We start from the raw sequence: 14,059 nt of genomic DNA, 5'->3' as shown, positions 1-14,059 counted from the left end.
CTAGCATGTGAGATGAATTTAATCTGAAAGAAAATAGCTGAATCACTTTGCTGTATACCTGAAACTAACACAAAATTATTTCAATTAAAATAAAAAAGATATGACAATCAAATGCATATGTTATCCTTGATTGGATTCTAGATTGGAAGACCATTCTAAGGACAGTTGGACAATAGGGGAAATTTGAATATGGACTAGATATCAGTTGACATTAAGGAACTGTTAGTTTTCTTAGATGTGTATTTGGATTATTCCATTTAAAACTGAAAATTACTCCCTCTTTTATATTCCCTTTATTTTTTTTTTGCCCCGCTCTACTTATTCTTTTTGACCAGGGATGTTCACTTTCTAATTTTCTATATCACTTACCAGTGTTTTATACTTAATGTTTATTGTCTGTGTCCCTCACAAGGCTGAGACTAGTCTGAGGCAAAGGAGTCAGTTGTCTTTGGTGCAAAACTTAAAGAGGCACCCCCAAAATTAAGTAATTAAAATAAATAATAAAAGATTTCTAAAATGAAAAGTTAATGGAAAAACCATTGATGAACAAGATATCAACATTTTAAATAGAAACAGGATCCAATAATTCTATGCCTAGCCATTTTGGAGCCAGAGGCAAAAGGCAAAATATATATCCCTCTGTATATCTTTTAATGTATTTTTACTTTACATATTTATTTATTGTAGAATAGTTATTTTTATTTTCACTTATTTAAAAAAATTTTTAATCATAGTGATATGCAATATAGTATATGTTTAAGATGGGCTTCCCAGGTGGCTCAGTGTTAAAGGGTCTGCCTGCCAGTGCGAGAGATGCAGGTTTGATCCCTGGGTCAGGAAGAAACCCTGGAATAGGAGATGGCAAATCACTCCAGTATTCTTGCCTGAGAAATTTTGTGGACAGAGAACCCTGACAGGCCACACAGTCCATGGGGTCCCAAAGAGTTGGACACGACTCAGCAACTGAGCACTCCACAGGTAAGTTTTAGGTATGAAAGTGAAAGTCACTCAGCCGTGTCCAGCTCTTTTCAACCCCATGTACTATACAGTCCATGGAATTCTCCAGACCAGAATACTGGAGTGGTTAGCTGTTCCTTTCTCCAGGGGATCTTCTGAACCCAGGGATGGAACCTAGGTCTCCTGCATTGCAGGCAGATTCATTACCCTCTGAGTCATCAGGGAAGCCACAGCACAGCAATTCAGTTATACATGTGTGTATATATATATTCTTTTTCAGATTCTTTTCCCTTATAAGTTATTACATATTCAGTATAGTTTCCTGTGCTATAATGTATTTTTAAATAGTTAATAGTTTTAATGAGAATATTATTGATAAGTTTACTTCCATTAAAGCCAGGAAAGTAAAATTACAATAAAGTTGAGTTTTTATATAAATAGAATGTTTAACCTTAAAGTAATGTCCTGAGTTTTAATACAGGCTTGCAGAATTTTCAATATTTTTTCAAATATGTTCTGGAAAAAGTTAGCCATTAAGAAATGTATTTTTTTAAAAGCCTGTATATAGCAGTTCGCTTTGTTTTTTTCTACTCAGGCTATAATAGTACCATTCTATCTTTAAATTTATAATATTTTGTTCATCATGAATTGTTTGCATTGAATAGATCTTTAAATATTATTTACCTTGATGATTGAGGCTTTGGTGCCACTTTAAATTTTGTACCTGAGGTGAGTGCTTCACTTGCCTCACCCTTCTTGTCCTGATACCTCATTAAAATATCAGCTGCATGCAGGCATGGATCTTTGTTTTACTCACTACATACTCAGTGCCTAGAACAGTACTTCCACATAGTAGGTATGTTTGTTGAATGAATGAATAAATTAAAATTCTCCATAAATTAATTTACTTCACAAAATGTTTCAAAGGCCAGGAAATGTTTTATTATTATAATTACTTTTTCTTTATGTTGCCTCCTCATTCAATTATGGAATGAAAGTATATACAAACACTTTGAATTATAATTCATGAATTGTTATAAAAATATTGAAGTAATTACTTGGTTTATGAAAGTGGAATAAAATGTTTAGTTCAAGAAATATTTTTCTCCTATAAAATATTGATATATTCATATAAATGATAAGGCCATATTTACTTTAGATTTCTGAAAGTTTTATAAATATTTATTAGTATAGCTTTAATATTTACTATTGTAGTATTAGTACATAGTATAGCTTTTAGCTGTTAATAGGATGGTATAACCAGAGAGTAATCTTTTATTTATTTATTTTTAAATTAATTTATTTATTTTACTTTACAATATTGTATTGGTTTTGCCATACATTGACTTGAATCCGCCATGAGTATACATGTGTTCCCCATCCTGAATCCCCCTCCTGCCTCCCTCCGCATCCCATCCCTTTGGGTCATCCCAGTGCACCAGCCCCAAGCACCCTGTATCATGCATCAAACCTGGACTGGCGATTCGTTTCACATATGATATTTTACATGTTTCAGTGCCATTCTCCCATATCATCTTGCCCTCGCCCTCTCCCACAGAGTCCAAAAGACTGTTCAATACATCTGTGTCTCTTCTACTGTCTCGCATGCAGGGTTATTGTTACCTTCTTTCTAAATTCCATATGTATGCGTTAGTGTACTGTATTGGTGTTTTTCTTTCTGGCTTACTTCTCTCTCTATAATAGGCTCCAGTTTCATCTACCTCATTAGAACTGATTCAAATGTATTCTTTTTAACAGCTGAGTAATATTCCATTGTGTATATGTACCACAGCTTTCTTATCCATTCATCTGATGATGGACATCTAGGTTGCTTCCATGTCCTGGCTATTAAAAACAGTGCTGCGATGAACACTGGGGTATATGTGTCTCATTCCGTTCTGGTTTCCTCAGTGCGTATGCTCAGCAGTGGGATTGCTGGGCCGTATGGCAGTTCTATTTCCAGTTTTTTAAGGAATCTCCACACTGTTCTCCATAGTGGCTGTACTAGTTTGCATTCCCACCAACAGTGTAAGAGGGTTCCCTTTTCTCCACACCCTCTCCAGCATTTATTGCTTGTAGACTTTTGGATAGCAGCCATTCTGACTGGCGTGAAATGATACCTCATTGTGGTTTTGATTTGCATTTCTCTGATAATGAGTGATGTTGAGCATCTTTTCATGTGTTTGTTAGCCATCTGTATGTCATCTTTGGAGAAATGTCTGTTTAGTTCTTTGGCCCACTTTTTGATTGGGTCTTTTATTTTTCTGGAATTGAGCTGCAGTAGTTGCTTGTATATTTTTGAGATTAATTCTTTGTCTGTTGCTTCGTTTGCTGAGAGTAATCTTTTAAATGCCCTGAAATTCAAAATACAGCATATAGGAAACTTCACTATTCAATCTATGCAGACATCTTAAACTGTCAATTAATATTCTGACATCAGAATATGCAGATAATATGCTTGGTCTATAAAAACAACTTGGGCAAATTACTCATTCAAGAGCCATTTTCATTTCCTATAAGAATCACTAATATTAATGTGAGGTCATATTTAGTTCAAATTTAAAAAAACATTTTTTCAGATACATTATACTGTAGTATATAATCATTTAAATGCTTTGACTTTTAATATGGATGAGTAGCAAACTTTCATTGAAGTAAAAGTCTTTATTTGCTATAACTGTTTTGTGGAAATCTAAATATTCTTCTCAGTGGATGAATTCTAATTGAGGTCGTAAAACAATAGAAAAGATGATAATACATATAAGCACAGACAACATATAAACACAATCTAAGCTTACAGACCTGCCCTATGTGGAAACAACCATTCCTTTTCCATCACTGGTCAGGAATAGGTTCTTCCTCAAATTCTGGTAAACAAAAATATTGCCCAAACCCCTGTATTCACACTTCAGCAGGTTAGAACTAGCAATCATTACAGCTGTGTTAGGGAGACTATACACACACACACACACACACACACACACATATATATATAAAATAAGGATTCTATATATATATAGAATAAGGACTATATATATATATATATATATAGAATAAGAATTCCACAAAATCACACAAATTAAACTATATAGGTAGAGGTCAGGGAAAGGGGCATTGGTTGGTAATAGGAAATCTGATCTTGGCAATCTAGTGTCCTTACTGCAAGCCACAAATGTTTTGTGTGTCATATATATGTTAAGGAAATCTAGCACCACATCTAGGACATTGTTTCCAAGGGAAAATGTGCTCCAGTGCCTAGTAGCCAACTTAGCGTATTTCAGGCTCTTCGTTTTATTTTTTGGTATGTGTTTGTTCAGAAGGATACATATATATCTTGTTTATTTCAATGATGTTTATTAAACTCAAATTCTATAGGACATTAATTGATTTTTCTCACTTTAAAATGATTTTAACTGACTTTATTCTCAATTTATTCAGTTGGTGGAACTTCATGTTTTTTATGTCCCTGAAGGATCATGGAATTATAAATTAAATACCATTTCAATAGAAGTTGTTAACAAATTCATTTCAGCTGGCTTTATAAGGCAAGTATTTTGTAGTCACATTACAATGTGTCTGAAAAAGAGATCTTTTTTTTTCTGCAGAGAAAAATGCTTTGTGGAAATTCAAAAATTGTAAGTGAAAAATATCTTGTTCGTGTGATGGATCCAGTCCCTGCCTTAATGAATACTATCAATAAATAGCACTATGTAACTGTTAAAAAGTGCCATAGGAACAGATGTCACTTAGCCATAGCACTGCCACCTAGAAAACAGAGTATAACTAATCTGTGTAGTAACCAGGCTATACACAAAGAGAATTAAGACCGTATTTACCTGAAATTAGAAACCTACTGAAGAGCTGTGAATAGTGGTTAAACCAGTATATCTACAATGACTTTTTCACTTAACTATTTAAAAATAAAAACACTATATATATATATACACACACACACACACACACACATATAACATATATATGGGCTTCCCAGGTGGCGCTAGTGGTAAAGAACCTGCCTGCCAATGCAGGAGACGTAAGGCACGCGGATTTGATTCCTTGGTCGGGAAGATCCCCTGCAGGAGGGCAGGGCAACCCACTCCAGTATTCATGCCTGGAGAATCACATGGACAGAGGAGCCTGATGGGCCGTTGTCAACTGGGATGCAAAGAGTTGGATACGACTGAAGCCACTGAGCACACACACAACATATATATATTTTCACATGCATAGAAACACACATGATACTATGTGTTATAACTGCCTGTTGTTATTTCTCTTGGGGACACCTCAGTCTTCCTAATCTTCCCCATCATTTTTTTCAAGCACACGAACTTCCTTTGTGTTCTGAAACACATTAGACATAGCCCTACCTCAGAACTCTTGTACTTGCTGTTTCTTTTGTCTAAAATGCTCTTTGTGCCTTTACATATGCTATCTTATCTCCTTCATTCTTTTCTCCAGTATTACTTTTTTGTTTATATTTTCTCTCATCAGAATACTCATCCTTACCTGCTTTACGTTTCTCTATAGTACTGGGCTTCCCTGGTAGCTCAGCGATAAAGAATCTGCCTGCCAATGCAGGAGACATGGGTTCGATCCCTGCATTGGAAAGATTCCCTAGAGAAATAAATGGCAACCCACTCTAGTGTTCTTGCCTGGAGAATCCCACGGACAGAGGAGCCTGGCAGACTATGGTCCATGCTGTCACAAACAATCAGCTAGGACTGAGCGACTAAACAACAACAACAACAACAAATAGTACTTAGCAGTGTCTTACGAATTAAATTTTTTCTTACTTTGTTAATTTTTTCACTTCCACCATTAGATTGTAAGGTCTATAAGGGCGAAAGTATTTGTTTTGTTGATTGCCTTATTCTCAACCCTACACAATATTTGACACAAGAGGAACTCAATATATATTTGTTAATTGAATGAGTTAATTATATTATATTCCCCTAAAAGTCTAGAAAAATAAGAACTCAGAACAAGAGCTTTAAATTTTAGATGTTGAGGAATGAAGCGTTCCCAATAAGCAAAGATGTATAGTCTGATGACATTCGATCATCAAAGAAAGTCTTAAGCACTAGCTAACACTGTCAGACTTCCAAAATAAATATCCGTGGCTAAATCCTTCTTTAAGATACATATAATATTATATAAATATCATTGCATGGTATTATTTTAATAAAAAAACTGAAGGTAGATGAGAAAAGTGAAACTGAAGGTAGATGAGAAAAGAAAATAAGTCCTTTTCAGTACAGAAAGGACTTTTATAAACTGTACATTTGGATAATTTAAAATTTTAATGATTTTATTGATTAAGTGACTTTTAACCATTTTGTAAAAAAAAATATTTACAGCCTTCAAGCCTACAAAGTTCCAAGCAATGTAGAAACACAATATATTAAGTTAATATATGATATGTTAAATTAGTATTTGGACTTGAGATAAAATACTAAAGCTCTTGAATCTTTATTATAGCTGAAACCCATTTTATTTTACATTATAAGGCAATGTCATGATATTTCAGAGTATCTCCTCACCTAACTTTACAAGACCTGAGGGAGCGTCTCAGTGAGTTCCTTGGTGAAGAAGCTGTCACAGAGAAATTTTTATTTCTCAAATGCATTGGAAATAATCTAGCTGTAGTAAGTTTTCTTAATTTTTCCTTTTGATTAAAGAAAAGCATACTTTAACAAATTTTCTTTCTTAAATGCTTATCAACTCAACTCCTTAATATACTATGCAATATGTAATCTCAATCATAACAAAATGGAAATATCATTTAGCACACAAATCATCAAGAAAAGATGGGCCTTTCTGGTATATTACTGTGCACTAAAATATGGGGCCCTGGGATTTCTTTGGAAGGAATGATGCTAAAGCTAAAACTCCAGTACTTTGGCCACCTTATGTGAAGAGATGACTCATTGGAAAAGACTCTGATGCTTGGAGGGATTGGGGACAGGAGGAGAAGGGGACGACAGAGGATGAGATGGCTGGATGGCATCACTGACTCGATGGACGTGAGTCTGAGTGAACTCTGGGAGTTGGTGATGGACAGGTGAACTCCTGGCGTGCTGCGATTCATAGGGTCTCAGAGAGTTGGACACGACTAAGCAACTGAACTGGTGTGTAAATTTCCCTGGGGAGAAAATAAAGGCAAATTTTAAATGTGATCATATATTTTTAAATTTAATAGCATTAGAAGATTTTTAAATGAGCACTTGTGGGGAAAAAAATGGATTCTCATTTGTTAGGCCACAGCTAGCCTTCTTTGATGTGGAATGACTCCAATATACTGTATTTGATGGGGCAGGAATCAGCTATTCTCAATTGAACACTCCTATTTGTAGCTTCAGGGGCAGGATTTTCTAAATAGAGAGTTTTCCTAGCTGAAATCTCAGTCCAGCAAACCATTAGATCTCAAAGTTTCTGGTTTCTCATATTTATGTAAGGTTTATTTCTCTAATCAAGACTTTCCCTATTTAAACTCTTAAGTAGACAAGAATCCCTTAGAAGAAATGGAATAGGCCTCACAGTCAACAAGAGTCAGAAATGCAGTACTTGGGTGCAATCTCAAAAACAAAAGGATGATCTCTTTTCATTTTCAAGGGAAACCAATATCACAGCAATCCAAGTCTATGCCCCAACCACTAATGCTGAAGGAGCTGAAGTTGGATGGTTCTATGATGACCTAAAAACCTTATTGAACTAACACCCAGAAAAAGGTCTTTTTCATCATAGGCAACTAGAGTGAAAAAGTAGGAAGTCAAGAGGTACGTAGAGTAACAGGCAAATCTGGCTTTGGAGTACAAAATGAAGCAGGGCAAAGGCTGACAGAGTTTTGCCAAGAGAACGCACAAGTCATAGCAAACACCCTCTTCCAACAACACAGAAGACGATACTACACATGGACATCCCTAGACGGTCAATACTGAAATCAGGTTGATTATGTTCTTTGCAGCCAAAGATGGAGAAGCTCTATACAGTCAGCAAAAACAAGACCTGGAGCTGACTATGGTTCAGATCATGAGCTCCTTATTACCAAATTCAGACTGAAACTGAAGAAAGTAGGGAAAACCACTAGACCATTCAGGTATGACCTAAATCAAATCCCTTACAATTATACAATGGAAGTGACAAATGGATTAAAGGGATTAGATCTGATAGAGTGCCTGAAGAACTATGGACAGAGGTTTGTAACATTGTAAGAAGGTGGTGATCAAAACCATCCCCAAGAAAAAAAAATACAAAAAGGTAAGAGTTGTCTGAGGAGGCCTTAAAAATAGCTGAGAAGAGAAGGGAAAGCAAAGGATAAAAGGAAAGATATACCCATCTGAATTCAGAGTTCCAAAGAATAGCAAGGATAAGATAAGAAAGCCCTCCTAAGTGATCAATGTAAAAAAATAGAGGAAAACAATAGGATGGGAAAGACTAGCGCTCTCTTCAAGAAAATTAGAGATACCAAGGCAACATTTCATGCAAAGATGGGCTCAATAAAGGACAGAAATGTTATGGACCTAACAGAAGCAGAAGATATTAAAAAGGGGTGGCAAGATTACACAAAATATACAAAAAAAGATCTTAATGACGCAGATAACCATGATGGTGTGATCACTCGCCCAGCGCGAGACATACTGGAGTGTGAAGTCAAGTGGGCCTTAAGAAGCATTACTACGAACAAAGTTAATGGAGGTGATGGAATTTCAGCTGAGTTATTTCAAATCCTAAAAGATGCTGTTGAAGTGCTGCATTCAATATACCGGCAAATTTGGAAAATTCAGCACTGGTCACACGACTGGAAAAAGTCAGTTTTCATTCCAATCCCAAAGAAAGGCAATGATAAAAATTGTTAAAACTACCACACAGTTGCATTCATCTCACATATTAGCAAAGTAATGCTCAAAATGCTCCAAGCTAGGCCTCAACAGTACGTGAACCAAGAGCTTCCAGATGTTCAAGCAGGATTTAGAAAAGGCAGAGGAACCCGAGATTAAATTGCCAACATACATTGGATAATAGAAAAAGCAAAAGAATTCCAGAAAAACATCTACTTCTGTTTCACTAACTAGCTAAAGCCTTTGACTGTTGTGGATCACAACAAAATGTGGAAAATTCTCAAAGAGATGGGAATACCAGACCACCTAACCTGCCTCCTGAGAAATCTGTATGCAGATCAAGAAGCAACAGTTAGAACCTGACATGTAACAACAAACTGGTTCCAAATTGGGAAAGGAGTATGTCAAGGCTGTATGTTGTCACCCTGCTTATTTAACTTATATGCTAAGTACTTCATGTGAAATGCAGGGCTGGATGAAGCACAAGTGGGAATCAAGTTTGCCCAGAGAAATAGCAATAATCTCAGATACACATATAACACCACCCTTATGGCAGAAAGCAAGGAGGAATTAAACAGCCTCTGATGAAGGTGAAAGAGGAGAGTGAAAAAGCTGGCTTAAAACTCAGCATTCAAAAAATAAAGATCATGGCATCCAGTCCATCACTTCACGTCAAGTAGATGGGGAAACAACAGAAACAGTGACGGACTTTATTTTCTTGGACACCAAAATCACTGCTGATGGTGTCTGCAGCCTTGACATTAAAAGAAGCTTGTTCCTTGGAAGAAAAGTTATGACCAACCTAGACTGCATATTTAAAAGCAGAGACATTACTTTGCCAACAAAGGTCCATCTAGTCAAAGCTATGGTTTTTCCAGTAGTCATGTATGGATGTGAGAGTTGGACCATAAAGAAAGCTGAGCACTGAAGAATTGATGCTTTTGAACTGTGGTGTTGGAGAAGACTCTTGAGAGTCCCTTGGACTGCAAGGAGATCAAACCAGTCAATCCTAAAGGAAATCATTCCTGCATATTCATTTGGAAGGACTGATGATAAAGCTTAAGCTCCAATACTTTGGCCACCTGATGTGAAAAACTGACTCTTTAGAAAAGACTCTAATGCTGGGAAGAGATTGAAGGCAGTAGAAGGGGATGGCAGAGGATGAGATGGTTGGATGGCATCACCAACGTGATGGATGTGAGTTTGAACAAGCTCCGGGAGTTGGTGATGGACATGGAAGTCTGGTGTGCTGCAGTCTGTGGGGTCGCAAAAGTTGGACAGGACTGAATGACTGAACTGAATTGAAACTCTAAAATGCAGTTTATTCCTATTCTACTCTAGTTTAAACATATCATTATTATGTATTTGTTTATGTGGTTATTTGTTTAACATTTAACTCTGCCTAGACTGTAGCTCCCTGTGAGCAAAGACCTTATTCACTATTTTATTTATGAGTGCCTAACAAGGGTTTTAGCACTTACAGGCATTTAAATGTTTACTGAAAAAAATTAAATAATGAGTGATAATGGAAAAAATAAACATCCCCCCAAAGTAGTACTGTAGAGGAATTTGCTATTGGAATTCTTGGGCTTATCTACTAGATTTGAACATTTTGTCATAGAGTTCTGTTCCATACACAGAATATTAATTTACTGATCATTAAGTTAGTTTCCGTTAATCTTGGAAGAAAAAGAATTACTTTTTTTCTTTTTCATGATATTTAAAATTACTAAATATCAACTACAGAATCCTAAATTGGAAGTGATCTAACAATAATTAAAATCAAATTCTAAACTGTTTCTAATAATTTATTATTTTCAACAAATAGTTATTGATGTTTTTCTCTATACAAAATGAGAGAATAAAAAGAACTGGACATAGATTTTTCCCTTAAAGAATATTCAGTGTAGTGGGAAGACAAAATACACAAATAATTAAAACAGCATATTCTGTATATTTCGATGATCCAACGGATGTCGACAATTTGATCTCTGGTTCCTCTGCCTTTTCTAAATCCAGCTTGAACATCTGGAAGTTCACGGTTCACGTACTATTGAGGCCTGGCTTGGAGAATTTTGAGCATTATTTTGCTAGTGTCTCAGATGAATGCAATTGTGAGGTAGTTTGAGCATCCTCTGGCATTGCCTTTCTTTGGGATTGGAATGAAACTGACCTTTCCCAGTCCTGTGGTCACTGCTGAGTTTTCCAAATTTGCTGGCATATTTAGTGCAGCAATTTCACAGCATCATCTTTTAGGATTTGAAATAGCTCAACTGGAATTCCATCACCTTCACTAGCTTTGTTCATAGTGATGCTTCCTAAGGCCCACTTGACTTTGCATTCCAGGATGTCTGCCTCTAGGTGAGTGATCACACAATCGTGATTATCTGGGTCATGAAGATCTTTTTTGTACAGTTCTGTGTATTCTTGCCACTTCTTTCTAATATCCTCTGCTTCTGTTGGGTCCATACCATTTCTGTCCTTTATTGTGCTCATCTTTGCATGAAATGTTCCCTTGGTGTCTCTAATTTTCTTGAAGAGATCTCTAGTCTTTCCCATTCTTTTGTTTTCCTCTATTTGCATTGATCACTGAGGAAGGCTTTCTTATCTCTCCTTGCTATTCTTCAGGCTCTCTATCAGATCTAATCCCTTGAATCTATTTCTCACTTCCACTGTATAATTATAAGGGATTTGATTTAGGTCATACTTGAATGGTCTAGTGGTTTTCCCTACTTTCTTCAATTTCAATCTGAATTTGGCAATAAGGAGTTCATGATCTGAGCCACAGTCAGCTCCCAGTCTTGTTTTTGCTGACTGTATTGAGAGCTTCTCCATCTTTGGTTGCAAAGAATATAATAAATCCGATTTCAGTTATGGCCATCTGGTGATGTCCATGTGTAGAGTCTTCTCATATGTTGTTGGAAGAAGGTGTTTGTTATGACCAGTGTGTTCTCTTGGCAAAACTCTAGAAGCAAGAGAGTTCCACAAAAACATCTACTTCTGTTTTATTGATTATGCCAAAGCCTTTGACTGTGAAGATCACAACAAAGTGTGGAAAATTCTTAAAGAGATGGGAATACCAGACCACCTGACTTGCCCCTTGAGAAATCTGTATGCAGGTGGAAGCAACAGTTAGAACTGAACATGGAACAACAGACTGGTTCCAAATCAGGAAAGGAGTATGTCAAGGCTGTATATTGTCGCCCTGCTTATTTAACTTATATGCAGAGTACATCATGAGAAATGCTGGGCTGGATGAAGCACAAACTGAAATCACAAGCTGGGAGAAATATCAATAACCTCAGATATACAGATGACACCACCCTTATGGTTGAAAGCAAAGAGGAACTAAACAGCCTCTTGATGAAAGTGAAAGAGGAGAGTAAAAATGTTGGCGTAAAACTCAATACTCAGAAAACTAAGATCATGGCATCTGGTCCCATCACTTCATGGCAAATAGATAGTGAAACAGTGAAAACAGTGACAGGCTTTATTTTGGGGGGCTCCAAAATCACTGCAGATGGTGACTGCAGCCTTGAAATTAAAGGATACTTGCTCCTTGGAAGAAAAGTTATGACCTACCTAGACAGCATATTAAAAAGCAGAGATGTTACTTTGCCAACAAAGGTCCATCTAGTCAAAGCTATGGTTTTTCCAATAGACATATATGGATGTGAGAGTGGACCATAAAGAAAGCTGAATGCCAAAGAATTGATGCTTTTGAACTGCGGTGTTGGAGAAGATTCTTGAGAGTCCCTTGGAATGCAAAGAGGTCCAACCAGTCCATCCTAAAGGAAAAAAGAAAGACAAAGAAAGTGAAGTCAGTCAGTTGTGTCCCACTCTTTGCGACCCCATGCCTGTAGCTCACCAGGGTCCTCTGTCCATGGAATTCTGCAGGCAAGAATACTGGAGCGGGTTGTCATTTCCTTATCTGGGGATCTTCCTAACCCAGGGATCGAACATGGATCTCTCCCGCATTGCAGGCAGATGCTTTAACATCTGAGCCACCATGAAAGCCCCAGATCAGTCCTGAATATTCATTGGAGGAACTGATGCTGCAGCTGACACTCCAATACTTTGGTCACCTGATGTGAAGTGACTCATCTGAAAAAACCCTGAAGCTGGGAAAGATTAAATGTGGAAGTAGAAGGGGACCACAGAGGATGAGATGGTTGGTTGGCATCACTGACTCAATGGACATGAGTTTGAGTAAACTCTGGGAGTTGGTGATGGACAGGGAGGTCTGGCATGTTGCAGTCCATGGGGTCAAAAAGAGTGGGACACGACTGAGCGACTGAACTGAACTGAACTGATTCTCTGTATTTAGAAGAAAAAGAGATTGCTTCCAGAAAGAGAAGAGGTGAAATGGATAACTTTAGGAAAGAAGTGGTCATCAGTTTGGATTTTGACAGATAAATATTTGATCTTGCAAAAATGTTGGGTGGGAGAAGCTTTCTGAGTAGAGAAAGCAGAATGAGCATGGAAGTGGCTAAGCAGGCAACTACAGAAAAGTGAGTGGTTCAGTTTTTACTGGAGCATTGATTGTGTGAGAGGGAATAGTAGACAATTGTAAAGGTAGGTTGTTGAAGGTCTTGAATGCCAGGTTAATGAATTTGGATGTTTTTTTTTTCCTGAAACTTTGTAGTTTTTGAGCAGAAGATAACATGATGAGAGCCTTAAGAAACCAGAGACAGGAATTGTAACCAGGAGTCTTACAGTGGCTATGCAAAAGATAAGACGAGTCTCAGGAACAGGCTGGCTCTCAGATTTCATCTACTACTATTTTCTTCTTGGTTCTACATTTTAGCCACAAAAATCTTCCTTTGGTCCTCACATGAAGCCAAACTCACATCTATTTCATCATCTTTGTACCTGCCTGGAAATCACTTCTCCAGATTTTCAAATAGATTGCTTCTTTTTTTCATAATTCAGTTCTCAGTTCAATTATTGTATTTTTTTTTTTTTTAAAAAGGCCTTCCCTGACCACCTAATTTTCAGATATTCTTTCTCTGAACTACTCTGTATTACATCACTCCATTTTATTTTCATAAAACACATATCACTACCTTAAATCATGTTTATTTTAACATCTGCTCTCCAAGTAGAATATAAGCTACATGAGAGCAGGGATTTCACATTGTTTACCATCCCCTGTAGAACACTACCTAACACATAGTATGCCTTCCGTAATTGTTGAATGAATAAACAAGTAACAAATTAACTCTGTGGGTCTAACATTTAAGAAGTAAAGTTTACAAAGT

At 36.7% G+C, this 14,059-nt stretch overlaps 1 protein-coding gene across 1 annotated transcript in view; it reads left to right on the top strand.

Moving 5' to 3' along the window:
* The window catches only part of SPATA1 (spermatogenesis associated 1), a 58,864-nt gene that overhangs the window by 10,700 nt on the left and 34,105 nt on the right, over window positions 1–14,059 (top strand). The window contains 2 exon segments of the mRNA XM_005887413.3: window positions 4,396–4,502; window positions 6,488–6,605. Coding sequence (XP_005887475.1) covers window positions 4,396–4,502; window positions 6,488–6,605 — 225 coding nt within the window.

Source organism: Bos mutus, chromosome 3 (genome assembly GCF_027580195.1).
Source record: "Bos mutus isolate GX-2022 chromosome 3, NWIPB_WYAK_1.1, whole genome shotgun sequence".
Taxonomy (NCBI): Eukaryota; Metazoa; Chordata; class Mammalia; order Artiodactyla; family Bovidae; genus Bos; species Bos mutus.
The sequence above is the reverse complement of the archived record's forward strand: the minus strand, read 5'-3'. Positions and strand labels throughout refer to the sequence as shown.